The sequence below is a fragment of the Micropterus salmoides genome, unplaced genomic scaffold (genome assembly GCF_014851395.1).
Source record: "Micropterus salmoides isolate LMB-PRFRI ecotype aquatic unplaced genomic scaffold, ASM1485139v1 Ms_hic_scaffold_14, whole genome shotgun sequence".
In the NCBI taxonomy this organism is placed as follows: Eukaryota; Metazoa; Chordata; class Actinopteri; order Centrarchiformes; family Centrarchidae; genus Micropterus; species Micropterus salmoides.
The window spans coordinates 20,127,668-20,146,084 of record NW_024040485.1 but is presented as its reverse complement, the minus strand read 5'-3'; the positions used below and the strand labels follow the sequence as shown (position 1 = coordinate 20,146,084).

Genomic DNA, 18,417 nt, shown 5'->3' with positions numbered 1-18,417 from the left:
GTCACTCTGCCTCTCTCTAGGGGATAACATGGCATGTCGTCATCAGTCACACTGACAGCTTCTAATCAGCCCACTCCATAAACGCCAGGAGATAATTAGAATGGACCAATCCACCAAAATATGTGTGTGCGTGTGTGTGTGTGTGTGTGTGTGTGTGTATAAGGGGGCCTCTTGAGATCTCATGAATACTAATCAGCCTCAAGGGGAAGGGGGTTGTGGTTGGATCGCTATGCACCTGCACGTGCATGAGTGTGTGTCTGTGTGCATGTTTGTGCGATATAGCGATGGATGACTGACAGGCCCTACGCACTATGGTCCCATGCATGGCATCTGGTGGGGCTTACAAATGATTAACAAAGTACCTGCAATCACATGTACGCACATGTGCGCGTGTTTGCCAATCACAAACAAACATGCAATGTGCAGTGCAAATGGTGGTGGTGTGCGTGTGTGTGTGTTTGTATGTGCGTGTAGCTTATAAACACAGACTATGTCAGTTGTGATGAATAGGTCACATTTCCCCAAACAGAGCTCAGAGATGTTGGGAAAAGACCTGGGGGAGAGATAAAGACAGCACAAGAGGGATACAGAAACTGTAGAAGTGAAGGCAGTGATAGTCTGTTTATAGGATATTTTCATGAAGAACACCAACATGTTCCCGAAATCACACTCTTTCCTTCTCTTCCAAGATTCTAAGGAAAGGGCAGAGTGAAACTCTTTCTACAAACTGTAATACAGACAATTTTCTCATTGTGAGTATTTCTATTTTTATTTAACTGTTATTTGTAACTACTTGTGTCATGCCTATAAAGCTTCAATGAATTAAAAGTTGAAATTGAAAATGAATTGAAAGAAAAAGTTAAACAGGGAAAGAAATGATAACTAATATAAAAGATGAAGGAGTGTAAAGGCAAAACATGAATTGCACAAAAGAAGCAAAGGGTTAAAAGATAAGAGGGGAAGGAAAGATGGGAGGAGGAAAGGAGAGAAGAGGAAGAGGAGGGGTCAAAAGCTTGTCATGGAAAGGCATGAACAACACCACCGAGGCCTACAGTGAGATAGTAGGTAAAGACAGCAATACATCACCTTAAATGAATTCACTATCTCACTGCACCAAACACACACACACACACACACACACACACACACACACACACAAACAGAGTCGCCTGGTCTCTGGTGGTGGTGTCTTCTTTGACAGTAACATTAGTCTCAGGGATAAAAGTGAAAGAGAATTGGATTTTCTTCTGCTGGGGGTGAGGACTGCTGGTCACATTTATCTCCACACGGGGTTTGTGTTTTGTGTGGTGTGTCGCTCTGTGTGTGTGTGTGTGTGTGTGTGAGAGAGAGAGAGAGCTGGTTCATGGCATGGCAAGTGGGGAGGGACAGCACGATGATGACCGCCAGATTTCAGCTCTGATCAGAGGTGGAGAGCATAAGTGCTTTTGTGTGTGTGATTCACAGCCACAGATAAAACAGTTGATGGGATTGATCCTGACTGAAAGGAGGTCTGACTCCTCACAGCCTTCTGTCCGCCTAGTAGAGGTGTGTGTGTGTGTGTGTGTGTGTGTGTGTGTGTTTAATTGTGTCTCAGATTATAGACCCTGTGTATTTGAATGCATGTATTATTCTGTGTGTATCCATACAGAACAGACAGACATCCATAGTCTACAAAGAAAACAGCCATGAAATGGAAAAGAGCTATGAAAACCTCCCTCTGAAAACCAATTATGTTCTGAGTGTGTGTTTATATGTGTGCTACATGTGTGTGTGTGTGTGTGTGTGTGTGTGTGTGTAAGCCCATGTATGTGACCAGTGAGGGACAATATTACCTTCAGGCCCACGGTGTTAGATGTGGTCAAGAGAGAAAAGCACAATGAAACACATTTGTCCTGTTATCTCGGCTTAGAGGACCACGTAAGCTTGGCATGTACGCGCACGCGCACACACACACACACACACACACACACACACACACACACACACACACACACACACACTCACTAGGGGTGTGGAAAATAATAGATTTTTAGATGCATCGTGATTTGGACTTGGACGATTATGAATCGATTCACAAATGTCAATAATTGATTAGCAAGAGGTTAATTGATAAGGTAATGTTGATGGAACGAAAAAGGCGGAACTGACAGTGAAAGCAGCCGAGCAGAGGAAAAGATGAGCGCTACGCTTCAGTCTAGCAGTAAATGTACAGTATAGGTCATTGTGTGTCCATTTATTAAAGTCTGTCTGTTGTTTTCCAACTGCTGGATAAGTTAAGGCAGTTAACGCTAAAGTTAGCTAATATCTCTTAAGACTGCGGTCTGGAAGCTCTTTTTGGCTGCTAGTTCAATTTCATTTGTTGTCATTCATTCACATATCGAGTAACGTTACACAATGAACCCAATGCCTTTTCTCAAGGCCCATGGTGCTCAATACAAGATAATCAACTTACAAGACAAGATTGTTAAGTGCGTAGTTCAACCCCCATCTGACTCTATACTAATAACAGCAGCATCAGAAATAAAATAGCAGCAGCAGAGGTCAGTAATAACGCTGTAATAATGTAATAATGCTGTGCTATGTTAGCTACATTTATATGAAGTAACATTAGATATCTGCACTTCATTACTACCTACTTGTTTGGATTGTTAAATACTTTGCTTTAAAAGTACCAAGTAGTCACACAGTGAGAACAATACATTTTTATCATATTTGTTTTACAATCGCATCGTAGCGTAATCGTAATGAGGTGCCTAGAAATTCCCACACTTAAGGTGATGCAACGAGGAATCGAAACGAAACGTTGACCTGATAATCGTAATCAAATTGAATCGTGAGACCAGATAAGATGCACACACGCACGCACGCACACACACACACACACACACACGTGAGTCCTAAATGATCCTAGCTTTATCCTGAGGAGAGCAGAGACAACATTTTCTACTTTCACCTAATGAAGAGCTGTAAAAAAGAGCAAACTCCTCTCTGATCCATTCAATAACACACTCCACCTGGCAGAACATCAATACCCAATCTACACACACACACACACATCCATACACTGGGAGGTGTTTTTAGCTCCGCAAACGACTGTGTTATTTCTGAAGGCGAAGAAAGGCAATAAATTTCAATGAATATGAATGTGATTAGTTAATTATGTCCTTTCAGGAGGAAATTGAGGAGCGCTGGTGAACGTTTGGCGTAGAGGAGCTCCATGACAAGCTGGAGAGGATCCCATCTAGCCTGTGAATGTGTGTGTGTGTGTGTGTGTGTGTATTTGATATGTGGATGGCATGTGATGAAGGCGCAACAAGAAGTGATTCGGATTCATTGTATCATCGAGTGTGTGTTTATGCTGACACCAGACGAAACAAGCTAACGTGCAGCGTTGAGTGCGTGTGGTCGGTTTAATTGCTAACCTCTGCTATCTTTCAGAGTTTCAGGGATAATTCTGTATGGCAGGTGTCCAGATGATGGCTAGTGATAGCTGTGTGTGTGTGTGTGTGTGTGTGTGTGTGTGTGTGTGTGTGTGTGTGTGTGTGTGAGAATTTGAATTGGGACCAAAATGCTGGACCCCACAAGATTAAAGGGCTTTTAGTTGTGATGGTTAAGGTTAGGGATAAGGGGCTTGGGAATGCATTATGTCAATGACGGGTACCCACGAAGATAGTGACACAAGGATTTGTGTGTGTGTGTATATGAAAGTGATAGAGACAATGTGTATACAGTATATCTGGGAAATTACATTATGAGTTTCTGTGTGTGTCGGTGTGAGTGTAAACGAAAGTGATAGAGTCTGTATACATCCAAACAATTACATTATGAGTGGCTATCTGTGTGTGCGCCAGTGGGCCACATTACCGCAATATTGAATGAGACGGCCCAAGGTACAAACGAGAAAATGAAATAACTGCTGTATTGATTAATGTTAAGGGTCCAAACTAAGTGATACAGTGCTTTTAACACAGAACAGATCTCTGTTCTGGGAAGGTCCATGTGAGGGGGTGCGGAGAAGCAGAGAGACAGAAACTCAATAACCTTATCTCCACTCCGCTCTTCACCTCTCCTCCTACCTCTTGGCTTTCTCATCTTCTCTCATTTCCTCACATTTGTCTCTTCGTCATCTCTCCTCTCGTCGGTCCAACCCCTCTTTTCCTCGAATCTCTTCGCACATCTTTCCCCGTTGCCCTCATTTGTTCTCAAGCCCCATCTTCTCTCATTTCCTCGCTCTTGTATCCTATCTCATTCATCCATCTATCCCCCCTTTCTTCCCTCCATTCCGCACCCGTCGTCACCTTCTCTCCACGCTCCCCTCCACGCTCCCCTCCTCCTGTTTCCCCTCTTCCTCATTTGTCCAATCTCCACATCTGCATACATATTCAAAACCCTGAATAATTTCAAACACTCTGACAGGAAACATTGAAATACTTATTGTTCAGAGCACAAAGACACACAGTTAAAACTAATCACTAGTTTCTTCAAACAGAAGACGGGTGGAAAAGACGTGTGGTTTTGCCGATTTAACAGCACCTTTGTAGAGCAGCCTTTTTTATGTGTGTGTCTGTGTGTGTGTGTGTGCGCGCGCGATGTGGGCAGATGAGATGGAGCTCGATAATTGAGGGTTTTCCAAATGAGCCGATTGTTGCAGTGATTGTAAAACATAAAGGACGGATGGATAAAATGAGGAACGGGGAGATGAAGAGAAGATAAGGAGATGGGGGGGTGGCAGATTGATGTACTTTCCTGATGTGTAGAGAGACAGATAGAGAAAAGAAAAATCTATTTTTTTCTCTTTTCCTGCATGTGGCGCTCTTATTAGCATGACAATAGCAACAATCAGGTGGCAGACAGCAGAGTAGGCTATTAAAGTGGCACACGGCAGGGGCTGAAGGCTTATGTGGTTTTAAGCGGAGAGAACACACACACGAAGAATGGAGGAAAATGCAGAGCCAACTCATCCACACACCCAATACAAAATACAACTGTGCAAAATTACAATAAATACCATTACAACCATTAGTACTAACACAACTGCCACCTACTACTGCTGACCGTGGTACTTGTAAGACTATATCTGATTATAACAGCTACGACAAAGTCTGCAATTTCTGCAACATCAACAAGAACACTTATACCACTAATATTACTAGCATTCCTGCTTCCTGTGCTGTTACACTGTAGAGCTGAAACATAAGTCCATTATTAAGTATTTTGATAATTGCAAAAATAACTAGTCAATTGTGGACAAGTAAATGGCAAAACACCCCAGACTTTTGGCCTTTCTCCCACCACAAACTTTACATTTGACTCTGATGTGAATACATCCATGTGCTTGGGCATAGGCACCATTTTCGTGTGTGTATTCCTGTATTGTTACGTTGTAGAGCTGAAATGTTTTCTGACCAACTGATAGTTGAGACAAAGACAGGATAGCTGTTTCCCCCTGTTTACAGTATTTATGCTATGCTGACTCCAGTCTCCTAGCACCAGGCAAATACTAGAGTGGCTGATATCCTCACAGTAAATGTTTGCTATTGCTGCAGTATCATTACTACTGCTTTAAATATTGTTACCACTGCTGCTTCTGCTGACACCTCAGTGGTACTACTCCAACCAATAGTACTCCTGCTGACTCCACTACTAACACCTACACAAACCAATCCAACACACCTGAGCCCAGAGCAGTCAGGGTCAGCCTGCCTGATTAGACTGAGGGCAGTGTGAAGGGACCAGCTGGTGTTTGAGAAAAAGGCCTGAAGGAATTATTGACCCATCTCAACTCTCACCCCCTCACTCGCAGATACGCACCTTGGGCTGTGACCTGTGAAATTACTGCTCCGCTAGTGAGATTTGTTTCTGAGTGGCTCTATCAGCTTCTCAATGTGCCGTGAAGACAGGTGAGAAGAGAGGCACTGAGAAACACATCGAAAAGTAGACAAAAGTAGTCACATCCACACACCCCAAAACAACATGCAAGAACATATTTTTATAATCATTGAGCACAGCAAAGTAAACCGCACATTATTGTGTTTAAGTAAGGTGCTCGTCAAGCCAGAGTTCTGCTCTTTAGCTGTTTCTATTGTCAACTCCGCTATTGTCCTATGTCACGAAGGTTCAGGGATTTGTTTAATAATTCTTGAATTTATTCTGGTATTTTAAATCAGAATAGTGTGTGAAGAAATAAAGCCCCATAATTATGTCTGCCTGTCAGAATAATAATAAAAAACCCACATTTGTTTAGTTTGTTGCTGTAGTACTTCTACAAACTGCCTCAAGCTTCCTAACCAAAGGTCACAGCTAACGTCAAGCATTATTTAGACAATGAGAGAGAGAAAGAATGACAGAGTGAGAGGAAATGAATAAGAAATTCAGTGGGGTCTCATTCTTAGTATGCATGCTGCTGAATATTCATGAAGCTAAAAACACATCCAATTAACTTTATGAATTATTAATATTCATGATAAAAGCCTATGCATATGCATTTGCTCTTTTATTGTTAGTCTAAGTGCCACTGAGCACCGTTGTGCGATGGACTGAAGATCTTTGTGTGTGTGACAGAGGGAAAGGGGGAGTGGGGTGGGGGGTGGTTATTTGTATGCCGCATGTTTACAATTCTGTTTCTTTGTAGCAAGTGTCTCCCTCTACTTCTTTTGCTTGTCTGTAGATCTCTAACACGGTGTCATAGCAGAAGAGGAACAGAGCAGTGGCATACACATACACTATATACACAACATCACACATTGTTGGATTAGCCAAAATTGAAAGTAATTTATTCCAATGGAAGCTGAGTGAAACCAGCCCATCAAGTCAGTACATGCGGAAGTAGATGACGTCATAAATGAAATAATTTAGCTTTATCAGGACAAAATAAAACAATTAAACCTAAACCTTTTTTTCTCACAACAAGTTTATTTATGGTCAGTACTGGTCAATGATGATTATAATGTAAACTCTACTTGACATTTGCCATTGTTACACCATTTCACCAATCATGAGAAGAACCACGCTACGCAAAAAAAAGCTTTGCATTTTGTTTGTGATAACTGTTGGGTCATAAAGGCACGCATACCCGGAGAAAGTTTTGGTGTTTCCTTTCAAATTTTGTCTAGGGGAAAAAATGTGTTTTCAATTTTAGCTGGCTTAGTTTTGACGGATTCTGAGGGCTACAAAGAGAAAGAGACAGTGGTAGAGGGACAGGAGAGGAGACTGAGAGAAAAAGGGAGAGAAATGGGGAACAATTGAAGGAGAAGACAAGACAGACAATGACTGAGAGAGAAAGCAGGAGCGTGAGATATAAGACGAGAGAGAGATAGATGGACAGGGGGAAAGAGACAGTGTGATTGAGAGGGCGAGGCACAGCAATAACACATCAGCCATCTTGTTGAACCAGACCCGTGTCTATGAACACACACACTCGCTCTAATTGCCTAACACGATCATGTGAAGTAAACAAGTAGCCGTTTGAGAGGCGGACAGTCGCCGTTCACATGCACTCCGCCATGCGTCATCAGTGTGTTACCATGGTAATGGAGCCTTTATCTTTTCCAGGGTCAAGTCCTGTTTATGTCACCAGCAGCACTGCTGCGTCTCACACAGGTATGTGACAGACACACACATTTACTACAGTGTATGGTTAGACAAACACATCAATCACCCGTACACGCAGGATGAAGTAAATATTTTGTTCGACACTCACATCTTGTGACGACACCCTCCAGCCTGATGATGTTCGGGTGGTCAAACTGTCCCATGATGGACGCCTCAGACAGGAAGTCCCTCCTCTGTTTGTCAGAGTATCCTGCCTTCAGACTTTTGATGGCCACGTAGATCTCTCTCTTTCCCTGCACACGCAACCGACCACTGCACACCTCCCCAAACTCTCCTACATGCACACACACACAGACCAAAAAGCCATGATTAAATTATATGTAAGATAAGAGCTTGTACAACTGATGAATATCTGAGCTCTTATCTGTATTTTTGTTATATATATATATAAATCTAGTTACTCTAACATTGTCATTACTAATGACTCTAAATTGCATTGAGATATTTAAAAAAAACTAAATTATTTCATTTTACAGTTGCTACTTCAATGTTAACTTTACTTTGCCACAAATAAGGAAAAATATTCATACATGCTGACATGACTCAGTTGAATCCCTAAAAATCAACCATAGTTAAAGTATTTTGAATTCTGTCAAATAAATAATTTACTGTCCTTATTAATATAGTCTACTGCTGTTTTACTGCCAACTCACCAGCTCCAATGACTCTCTCTATGCGAATATTGGAAGCATCAATCTCTTTGGCAAAGTCCCTGACAGCCTGGTTGGGGTCTTCATAGGTGTGAGGATGGATGTAGGTCCTGCTGCCTGGAAGCTTGACTGGATGAGTGGAAAAGTGGAGAAATAGGGAAAGATAAATAAAAAAGAGAAATGCTCACTGTACTCATATATAGCCAGCTTTTGCAGGTAAATTAATAGTATTAATAGGTTATTAATCCCTCTAGGGAAGAAGCAGCAGACACTGTACTTAAACATTTCAGTAGTGTGAATTCATGTTGAAATAGCTTGAGCGTGGGTTTCTGGTTGAATGACATTACAAATTATTACATAATTAAACACATAACTACTTTGTTAGCAATGGTGTTAAAATGACTCATAATTTTAACAGGAACCCATAAGGAGCTTGTCTCTGCCAGCAAACATTTGTGCAAGATAGTGTGAAACAATGTGGATTATTCAGCTGGGAATGCTACAAATTTGGAGACTTAACAGTTTCAGTGCTTATGATTCATTTGAAGGTGTGCCACAAAGTTGTATGTGAAGAAATAAAGATTTTCAGGTTGTTGTCACTTTGGAGTATTTTTCAAAGTGATATAATATTCATCCTGTCTTTTGTTTATAGTTATACATTTAGGGAGTGATGTGATTCATTGCAGGTGGGTGTGAAGTGTGGTTTAAAGACATGTTATGTCTGTGTATGGGGGTTCTTGCATAAGAACAAATTTTTTTTTATTTGTCAAACTCAAAGATGTATTTTTTAAATGTATTTGTATGCATCATGCTATAACTTTAGTTAATACTTAAAATTAATTTCAGTATGTCACATAATAAACTGAAACGTTTCCATTTTGATAGCAATAAACATACAGACATTAGTATGTGTGTACAGTATATATGTTTGTGTCTTTACCTCGGCCATGTTGGAACTGCATCTTCTCTTCATCAGGGTCCTGCTTGGCTTTGATATATCCACAGTGCCTGAAAAAGATATGTGCAGTTGGATTATTTTCCTGCATATAAACCTGTATACACAGTATAGACTCTTTTCCCACCACACATAAACTAATGTAACATTACAGCATGTCTGTGGAAGATAACATTCCCTTGGGTGCATATGTGCATTGTGCAATTGCACACAGGTGCATATATTAAATCTATGATATTTCCAGGAAACCCCCCTGCTACGCTGTGTGTATGAACAACTAAATATTTTCTTTTGTCTCCACACACCCAGCCCTCTGTATAAGATAAGCCTGGTGGAAAATAAAACAAACTATTCTTGTTTTTTTATGCTTCTGCCTGTCAGTTCCACACTTCCCTCTAAGCTGTTATGCAGAGTGTGTGTGTGTGTGTGTGTGTGTGTGTGTGTGTCTGTCTGTCTCAGAGGCAGATGGACGCATAAAGCACTCCTCTTTATTCTCATTCTTATCTATGGACCCCTCTGGTCGTTAACCACTGCCTTAAATATTACCATAGGTCACACACACAAATGCACACATCAGTGCCCTCTTCCCACCCCACTGTGCACACATGCCCACACCCTGCGGCGTTGGTCAGTCCAATGATCAAGACAAAATATTGACGAATTGATCAACTCAATCCTGCCGTCCAGCTGAGAGGAAGTGTTAAACTTATTCTGTTTTACAGACCTCACAGGGGGATGCTTTTTAGTGTGTGTGTTCTTGTGGGATGTTGGGAGTGTCATATTTTTGCGTCAGCGGACTTTCTTTCCAAAACTGTGTTTAACAGCCTTAATAACACATAACACTGTCTCTGAGATTAACGGCTCTTTTAAATTCAGCAGATTTTAGGACAGAAAACATAAAATGTAAAAGCAGTTTCATGTAACGAGGTACTAAGCACAACATAAATACTACATGGCCTCCTTTCATCTCCCTTTTCCCTTCTTATCCCATCCTCCTTGAGTGTCATGCAGGTAAAGCAGCAACCAATCAGTATGTCTGTCCATCGTGAAGATAAATTGATTTGGGCTTGCAGCCAAGAGTAACTGGGAATCAGCAGCAAAGACTCTATGTGATTTGGAGAAGCAGAGAGGAGGAGGACAAAGGAGAAAGGGAGACTGAAAGAAATAGCAAGCAGAGATTTAATAAAGAAAACAGAGAGGAGAAGTTACATAAAGACAAAGCAGACAAAAAAATAAAAGAAGAATTCTGAGTGGAAAAGAAGCATTACGACTAAGAATGAGGGAGAAAGGTGGGGTCTAACTAGGCTCAGTACATCTCAGTCATTTGGTATTTAATCCTTGTGTTGATTTTACACACCTGAATGCATGGCATAACCCAGACATCAATATACTATCTTGGGAATACACACACACAGACACACACGAGGGTAGAGACTGGTTGCTGGTATTTGGGGATAAAGAGGAGGGGGCATAATGTTCTTATGAAAGGGGAGTTGGGGCCCCACCTGGTTATCAGCTGGGCTCAAGCCAGTCAAACACCAAGGGACTATCATTACCCCCTTGACACACACTCACACAGACGATCAGCGCTTTGGGGCATGTGTTTAGAACATATGGGAAATGGGGACATAGGTCACACCTCTGCTCCAACTGTGATAATCCCAAGGGGGGTGTGCACGCACACACACACACACACACGTGTAGTTCTGCAAAACCCCAACACCCACATTCAAAACACTTCCCTATCACTGCTGGATGTCTATGTGTGTGTATGTGTGTGTGTTTGATGGGAAATGAACACATTTCCATAGTAATTACAGAGCAACTCATTTCTCCTCTCCAGTTTGAAGTGTCATGAATCATTAGCGCTGCAGTCTTAAACATGGCACAAAACCTGACATGGATATGGCTTTTGTTTCCCCCCAACAGCTGTCTCTGTGTGTGTGTGTGTGTGTGTGTGTGTGTGTGTGTGTGTGTGTGTGTGTGTGTGTGAGATAGATATTTTATTTATTACCTGCAACTGACCTTTAATTCATCTATTAGAGGCTCTGGAACTGGACTCTGGAGAACAATGTGGAAGCCATTTTCTGATGCCGCAGTTTTTTAATACTTAACATTTTAAACTGGTAACATGTGGCAGTAGTACAAAAAGAACATAACGGAACAAATAGTTGTCATAGGGTAATCATACATTTGTATGCATTATTCTCATTTGCAGTTATTCCATGTTTAAACAATTAGGCTGCTTGTGTGTAGATAGTCCACTTTTCCCAATTTTTGTCACATATATTCTCATAGCCTGTGGGACTACGGATGGAAATTATCTTGTAGCTACAATCCGACATGTTTACATGCATGTATTCCATGTTTGTTCATTAACATGTACTGTCCCAATCAAATAAATAAATAAATAAAATTAACTCTAAAAACTCATATTGAGAAGATTTCCTGATCAATATCTAGCAGATCAGCGTCATACCAACTTCTTGTTTGCTGGCTAAAGCAATATTTTAATCATGTATTTTCCGCTTCTTCATATAATTTCTAATAAACACATGTTGGGAATCAAACGTGTTTATAAACAAGTTATTTGCAAGCAAATATGTGGGAAAAACAATGCTGCCCGAATTATGTTTTAAATCAACATAAGAGGAAACTTTTACATTTAACGTATCTGCAAAAGATTCACTTTCCCTGGAATATCCGCTACTGTTGTCTAAAGCATGATTAACATTTTATCTCTCTGGAGTTGTTCTGTTTAGTTTCAGACAGTTTCAGTTTCCAGTTCAGGCACCATTACGTAGAGAATTTTTGGGCCTCAGTCCATTTAAGTGGATTCACGACTAACATCCCACTCTTCTTTTTCTTTCCAGGCCTCCATGTGCTAATTTACTTAAGTTTACATTTAGGTTTTGTGTTTTGTTCGCACTCATCTCAACAGTCCACTCATCCAAACATTGCACTCATTACTGATATTCCAGAAGTACATATTTACATTTATTTGAGTTTAAGTACTCCATTTTCATTTTAAATCTTCATTCCTGTGTGTGCCTGTTTTGTCCGTCACTTACTTACTTGTTAGTCTTAGCCTAACAACAGGGGGACACGGTCTCTGTAATTTAAAGTCCTGTGCTGTGTACACCAGCTGTACAGGAATTGCATGTTTCCTAAATATTATCAGTGCTTCATATCAAGGCAACTACACACGTTTCCTCTAAAACCTATTGAGGTAAATATATATGCATATTTTGTAGGAGATATAGTTGTATAATTGGCATATTCCATGATGTTTTTATGATTGTATTTATATGATGACAGAAAACATGGTTATGGTCACCATGTAGATTGTTGAGTGGGTAATTGTCTGCTAGTGATCTGGATGCCGCAGGCTTTTACTTTACAATATGAGCATTCATAGACTCTTGAGCTGGAACAGACTTTATAATGAGATACAGTAGTCCTCCTGCATTGCCACAAGCTGCTTCTTTATACTGCTGTACTGCAGTGTGAAGTTAGCACTATCTGTCACTGTGGGGGAAATCATTGTTCCATTTAGCTACCATCCAACTGCACTATACACATCTCACACACACACACACACACACACACACACACACACACACACACACACACACACACACACACACACAGCTGTATATACATGCAGATTCAAAGCACACATACCTTCTCCAATCACGCAAAAACACACACTTTAATGGACTGCGATATCACTATCACACCCGGGTTCTCACCTTTCTCGCTGCCTCTCTCTGTTCCACTTCACTGAGGACAACAAGCTATCCCTGTCCTCCAAAGCCACACACTCCACATTTGCATATCAATTTACTTTTTAATATAATACTCTGTCACTCGAGACCCATTTGTCATTCTGCTAGCAAGCTTACACCTTCATAGAACTCCATCCATATATTATTGTCGCCGTAGCCCCTCCCCTATTTTCCTCTCTTTTCCTCTCCCTTCCAGCCCTTTATATCTCCAAGGTGTTATATTCTTTCTTAATTCTTTCCTTCAACAGGCCCTGTCCTGTGCTCTCTTTTTCTTTGTGGTGTTTTTTTTTAGTGATAGAAACAGTGGACACCAGGAGTTGGAAAGAGAAAAAAGAGAGAGAGAGAGCGAGGTGGGGAGGGAGATGGAAAAAGAGAGTGCTGACAGGCAAGAACGCACAATGGGGGTCCTAGCCTGCATACCAACTAACAAGCAATCAGATGGAAGGGAAGAGCGAGGAGGGAAGTAGAGGCAGCCATAGGAATAGAAGCTTGAAGGTTAACGTAAGGAGAGTGGACAGAAAGAGAGGCGTGGTAGTGTTGTGTGCTGCAACAACAGGAGCTAAAGATAAAAAGAAAGAAGACATCTTATGAGAAGTAAGAGCGCTACAAAAAAAATGAAGTGTGTAAAAAAGGAAGCAACAAGGAGGAGAGTATAATCTTTACAGTAGGGACACTGGCTACATGTGCAGAAAAGAAGATGATAGAAATAAGGAGTGATGGAGACGCCCAATATTGGCTGCACGGATGAAGGATTAAGAAGGACAGTGCAGCAACAATGTGCAACACTATCAACACATAGAGGCTCAGGGGGTAGAGCGGGTTGCCCGTTAATCGGAAGGTCGGCTGTTCAATCCCTGGCTCCTCCAGGCTGCATATCTGTTACTGAACCCCGAATTGCCCCTGGTGGCTGTTCCACCAGTGTATGAATGTGTGTGAATGTTAGTTTCTGTTTGAGCGCTCAGTGTATGAATGGTGAATGCAGATGTAGTGTAAAATCACTTTGAGTGGTCGAAAAGACTAGAAAGGCGCTATATAATTACGGAGCATACCGAGCATAGCTGCTCCCTGAAGGGGAAAAGAGAAAAGATAAGAGTTGATGAACGGATTAAGAGCAGATGACAAAGAGAAGAGTGTCAGTCAACTGTATGGCTGCAAGAGGTGTGCTTAAAAAGAGTGAGAGAGAAAAAGGAATGGACAACACCATAATGTAACCGTAAACTGGAGAAGATGAGGCCAGTCATTGGTAACCAGTAGTATGAATGTAAGGAAGGAGCTAAAATAAACTGATAAATCTGTTACATTCTTTCATTGTTTATACCCACTTAGACCCAACCAAAGAAGCTGGATGCTATCCCAGCGAGCGTTGCCCAGAAGCCATGGAAACACCAGTCCATCACAAGGCTAACACAAGACAGATAAACACACTCAAACAGACAGGATTATTCAGTCCACTTGACACTGGGAAGAAACCATAGCATGTGGAGGTCAGCTCACATGAGCACGGGGGCGTCAGGCGATAGCTCCAGCCTTAAATATGGTGCAAAAATTATAGTCAGACCTTCCAAAAAAGTGACTTGAGAAACAATATATTATTACTGATTATTACTGTTTGAATCTTAGGGAGACATATAATACTGAACATATGTTCCCTCAGACTGTCAGGATGAACTAGGTGAACTTTTTCCTCTGTATGTCCTCTGCCTTGTCTAGCACATTGTTCTCTGTGAATCTTTTTCAGTGCCTTGCACATTTTCATTTATGCACTCGAGTGCATACACCATAGTATTATTGTATAGTTTGCTCTACAACTGTGACATTTAACACTCCACCTACACCTGACTTTTATCTTTATTTTATCTTTAAGTTTATTGTTTATATGTCTTTTTCTAATTCTTATTTTGATTCTGATCTGCACACTAGCCCTTTTTAGCACAGCGACCCTGCATCTCACTGCGCACATTGTGTGAGCATGTGGCAAATAGACCTAAAGATAGTGGCTATCCAGTTGCCTGGTAGCAAGTCAAAATCCAGGTGGTCCTTGTCATGTATAATGTATAATCTTACAAAATGTGCCGCCTCCTTATTCCGATATTGTCACTATTATGCCAAGTCTTCATTTATTGGTCTATTAGCCTCAAGCTCTTATGCTGCTTCCATTTCCCCTTCAGTCTAACTCCAGGCTATAAAGAGTGGGAGACAATATCTACTGCACTGAGTTGCACCGATTTGTACTTCCTCAGACAATTAAACCCACTACTCAGTGATTCTGTTGTCGTTTTAGTTTGCTGGTGCTGCTCAAGCTTTGACTGTGCAGTGTGGAATTAAGAGAATGACTTCTGTCAGATACAGATGTGGTCATCATGTCACACAAATGCTACTGTATTCTCTGATATAACGTATTTAAGGCCGTGACAGCCTGCAGTTCCCAAGTTCTCTTATAGAAAGAGTCTGCTGAGCCACTAAAGTCCCCGTCTGAATCAGAGAGGAAAAGCGGGGAAAGAAGAAAGGAGAAAAAAATGTATGGAGGGTATGAAGTGGAGAAAAAGAGAGAGTGCGGATGGCTAAAGCAAAAACAGAAAAAAAAAGATGAGGGGAAAGAGTGCGGAATGAGAAAATCGAGAGAACACATAGTGACAGAAAAGAAGAGATGCAAAGTGATCAAACGAGGGGAAATTTTGGCAGGACAGAATAAAAAGCTTGATTATGCACTAAAGGCTGAAGAGAAGAGAACAGGGTGAACAGGCATGGCGGAAGAACCTTAAAACAAAGTGGGACAAAGAGACGGACCAAAGACAAACAAAGTTGTGTGGACGATTGGTGACAGAAAGAGGCAAGATATAAGAGAGACAGAGACTGTCTTCATGCAAGTGTATAACCTTGGACTAATGTTAACCTGAGACACGAAGAGATCTAATAAAGTGTGTGTAGTTCTGAGCTGCGTGGTACCGCCCAGTTTGTTTTATATGACTGGCCACCTTTAATAGGATTAGAGGCCGGCTGCTGGCTGGAAGACGGGAGCAGAAATTGATACACTCTGAGACAAGGAAGAGTCAGAGAGGGATCATTCATACAGAAATGTTGTCTTCCATTCCTCTCCTCTCCTCTTTCATTTCCTGTTTTTTTCCCCCACTGCTAATCAGAATGACTAGAAAATTAAATCAGTAAATCATTAGTCACCCCTCCGGCATGACACAATGAAATAACACATCTATCCTCCTTTCTCCCCACCTCACACACACACCCTGCTGTGGGTATCTGCTCTCCTCATTACTCATGATAATGGTGATTCCATTTAATATCAAGCTATTAAATAAAAAAATTACTGGAATGAAATCAATGGATGAAATTCACACTCATTATTTCACAGCAATATTAATAATATCGTTCATCAACCTGAAAAACAAACTGCGTTCACTGCGTGGGTGCTAATATACTATTAGGTTTATAAAAGCTGATTGAGGATAATTAATTAAGAGTCAAAACAGCATGACCACGAAAAAAAAACAAAAACAAAAAAGTCTGTAACCGAGAGCGCTTAGGAACACAAGTGAGGAAGATTTCTTCTTCTGGCCCTCTCTTTCCTCTCCGTCTTGGCCGTGTCTGGCACTGGCTCAGCGCTCTCTGACCACAGTGTAAAAAGATTTACTCAGCTCTGCCTAATTATTAGGAAGGAGAAATGATTAGCTGAAGAGTTATGACTAGTAAATCTGTCTATGTTTCATTAACACCCTGTTTGGAAACATTCATTTAGCTCATTAAAGAGAGTGGTAGTGGGGGAAAGAAAGGAAGGGAAATGAAATGAAAGGTAAGGAAAGGAGAGAGGTGGAGGAGAAGCAGTGAGGTTTGGAGCTGGGTAATTGGTGTAATGTAGCAGAATTTTTAACAACCCGGTGAAAAGGTCAAATAAGAGGAAATCGAAAGAGAGAGATGAGGCAGAGGAGCATGTCATCTGTATCATTAAGTGAAGTGTATCTTGATATTTGCTAACAGATCAGTGTGAAACTAATTCCCCTAATGATGTTACTACACACACACAACCTGATTAGGTCATGATCATAATATGTGCACTTGTGTATGTGTGTGTGTGTGTGTGTGTGTATCCGACAAATGTATCTGCTACAATAATACGCTATAAACATTAAAACCCCAACCAAAAACAGTTTTTGAATTTGTCTGATGTTTATTGGACATTTGATCAAACCCGCTGCAACATCTGCTCATGCATAAAGCCTGTGTGAAACAGTTTTGCACCTGCGGCAACTAGCTGCTATTATTGCACTGTTTGTAAGTACTTTCTAGGCATTCTGCAGACAAAGCTGTATTCAGCAACACCCTACAGCTTAGCTCCATAAATTGAAAGCACCAGCATCCAAGCAGCACATACAAATCTGTCTAATACATTACACACACATCATCGTCATTGCATGTATGTACACACACACTTCCCCAAACCGGCCTGTTTTGTTTAATATTGGTTTACACAGAATCTCCTGGCTGCCAAATCGTAATTATCAAGCAAACAGACCAACACCACCCACATGGAAGGGAATGCATTGGCTGAATTTTACCTTTACTAAATTCACCATAAGTATTATGGCAAACATGGGTCCATTATTTGTGCCTATGTTCCGTTTTTTTCCTTCAATTTCCTGTTTTCGTTAATTTGTGGTTCAAAAGCAAGCGTGTGATTTTTTTTTATTATTTCCCACAACTAAAAAACCCTCACCAATTTTTCTTACTTTTAGTCTTTGGTGTTGTTAATTAAATAAAAAATTGCCTTTGTAATCCAAACATGCAGGAAGGCACACACACACACACACACACACACACAAACACAAACACACACACACTATTGCTGTTTTACACTCAATTAGTGTTCTTCAGTTTCTCAGAAGTCTCTTTCTCTCTCTACCCCTTAACTCTGCCCTCCTCTCTCAACAGCATGTTTCCATCAGCACACGACCCCCCCCCTTTCCATCCTTCCTCTCCTCTTTTGTGTCATTAAGTTTTAAGAATAACCCTGGGCTGCACAACAGATGCTGCGGAGGTAAAAGAGCTTACGCGCACAAACATGACATCACAGGACAAGCTATTGTGTAAAAAGGATAGAGCTGTTACAGCTCTCTATTAGTGAGACTGAGAAGTCTTTCTGCTAGAATCAGCCACATTATAAAGAAATCTCACTATCCAACGTGACTTTTTCTCTCTGCCTTTCACTCTTTATTATTCAAAACTCTCCTCCAAAAGGATGTTTTTCTCTGAAAACTATGCTTGAAGGGACGGCTCCTGGAAAGCGTTCTCTTCTTTTTGTCGTGGGTAAAAACTGAACCACACTGCAAGACGGTGATCAATAGAGTTCTGTTTGATCTTACTTCTGTGGAAAGACTAACTAGACATCCACATAATCACTTTT

The 18,417-nt window shown here is 41.0% G+C and overlaps 1 protein-coding gene across 1 annotated transcript in view; it reads right to left on the bottom strand.

Annotated features, from left to right (window-relative positions):
• The window catches only part of epha4b (eph receptor A4b), a 90,728-nt gene that overhangs the window by 11,004 nt on the left and 61,307 nt on the right, over positions 1-18,417 (bottom strand). Inside the window, 3 exon segments of the mRNA XM_038718213.1 lie at positions 7,700-7,885; positions 8,265-8,390; positions 9,202-9,269. Of these exon segments, the coding sequence (XP_038574141.1) occupies positions 7,700-7,885; positions 8,265-8,390; positions 9,202-9,269 (380 nt within the window).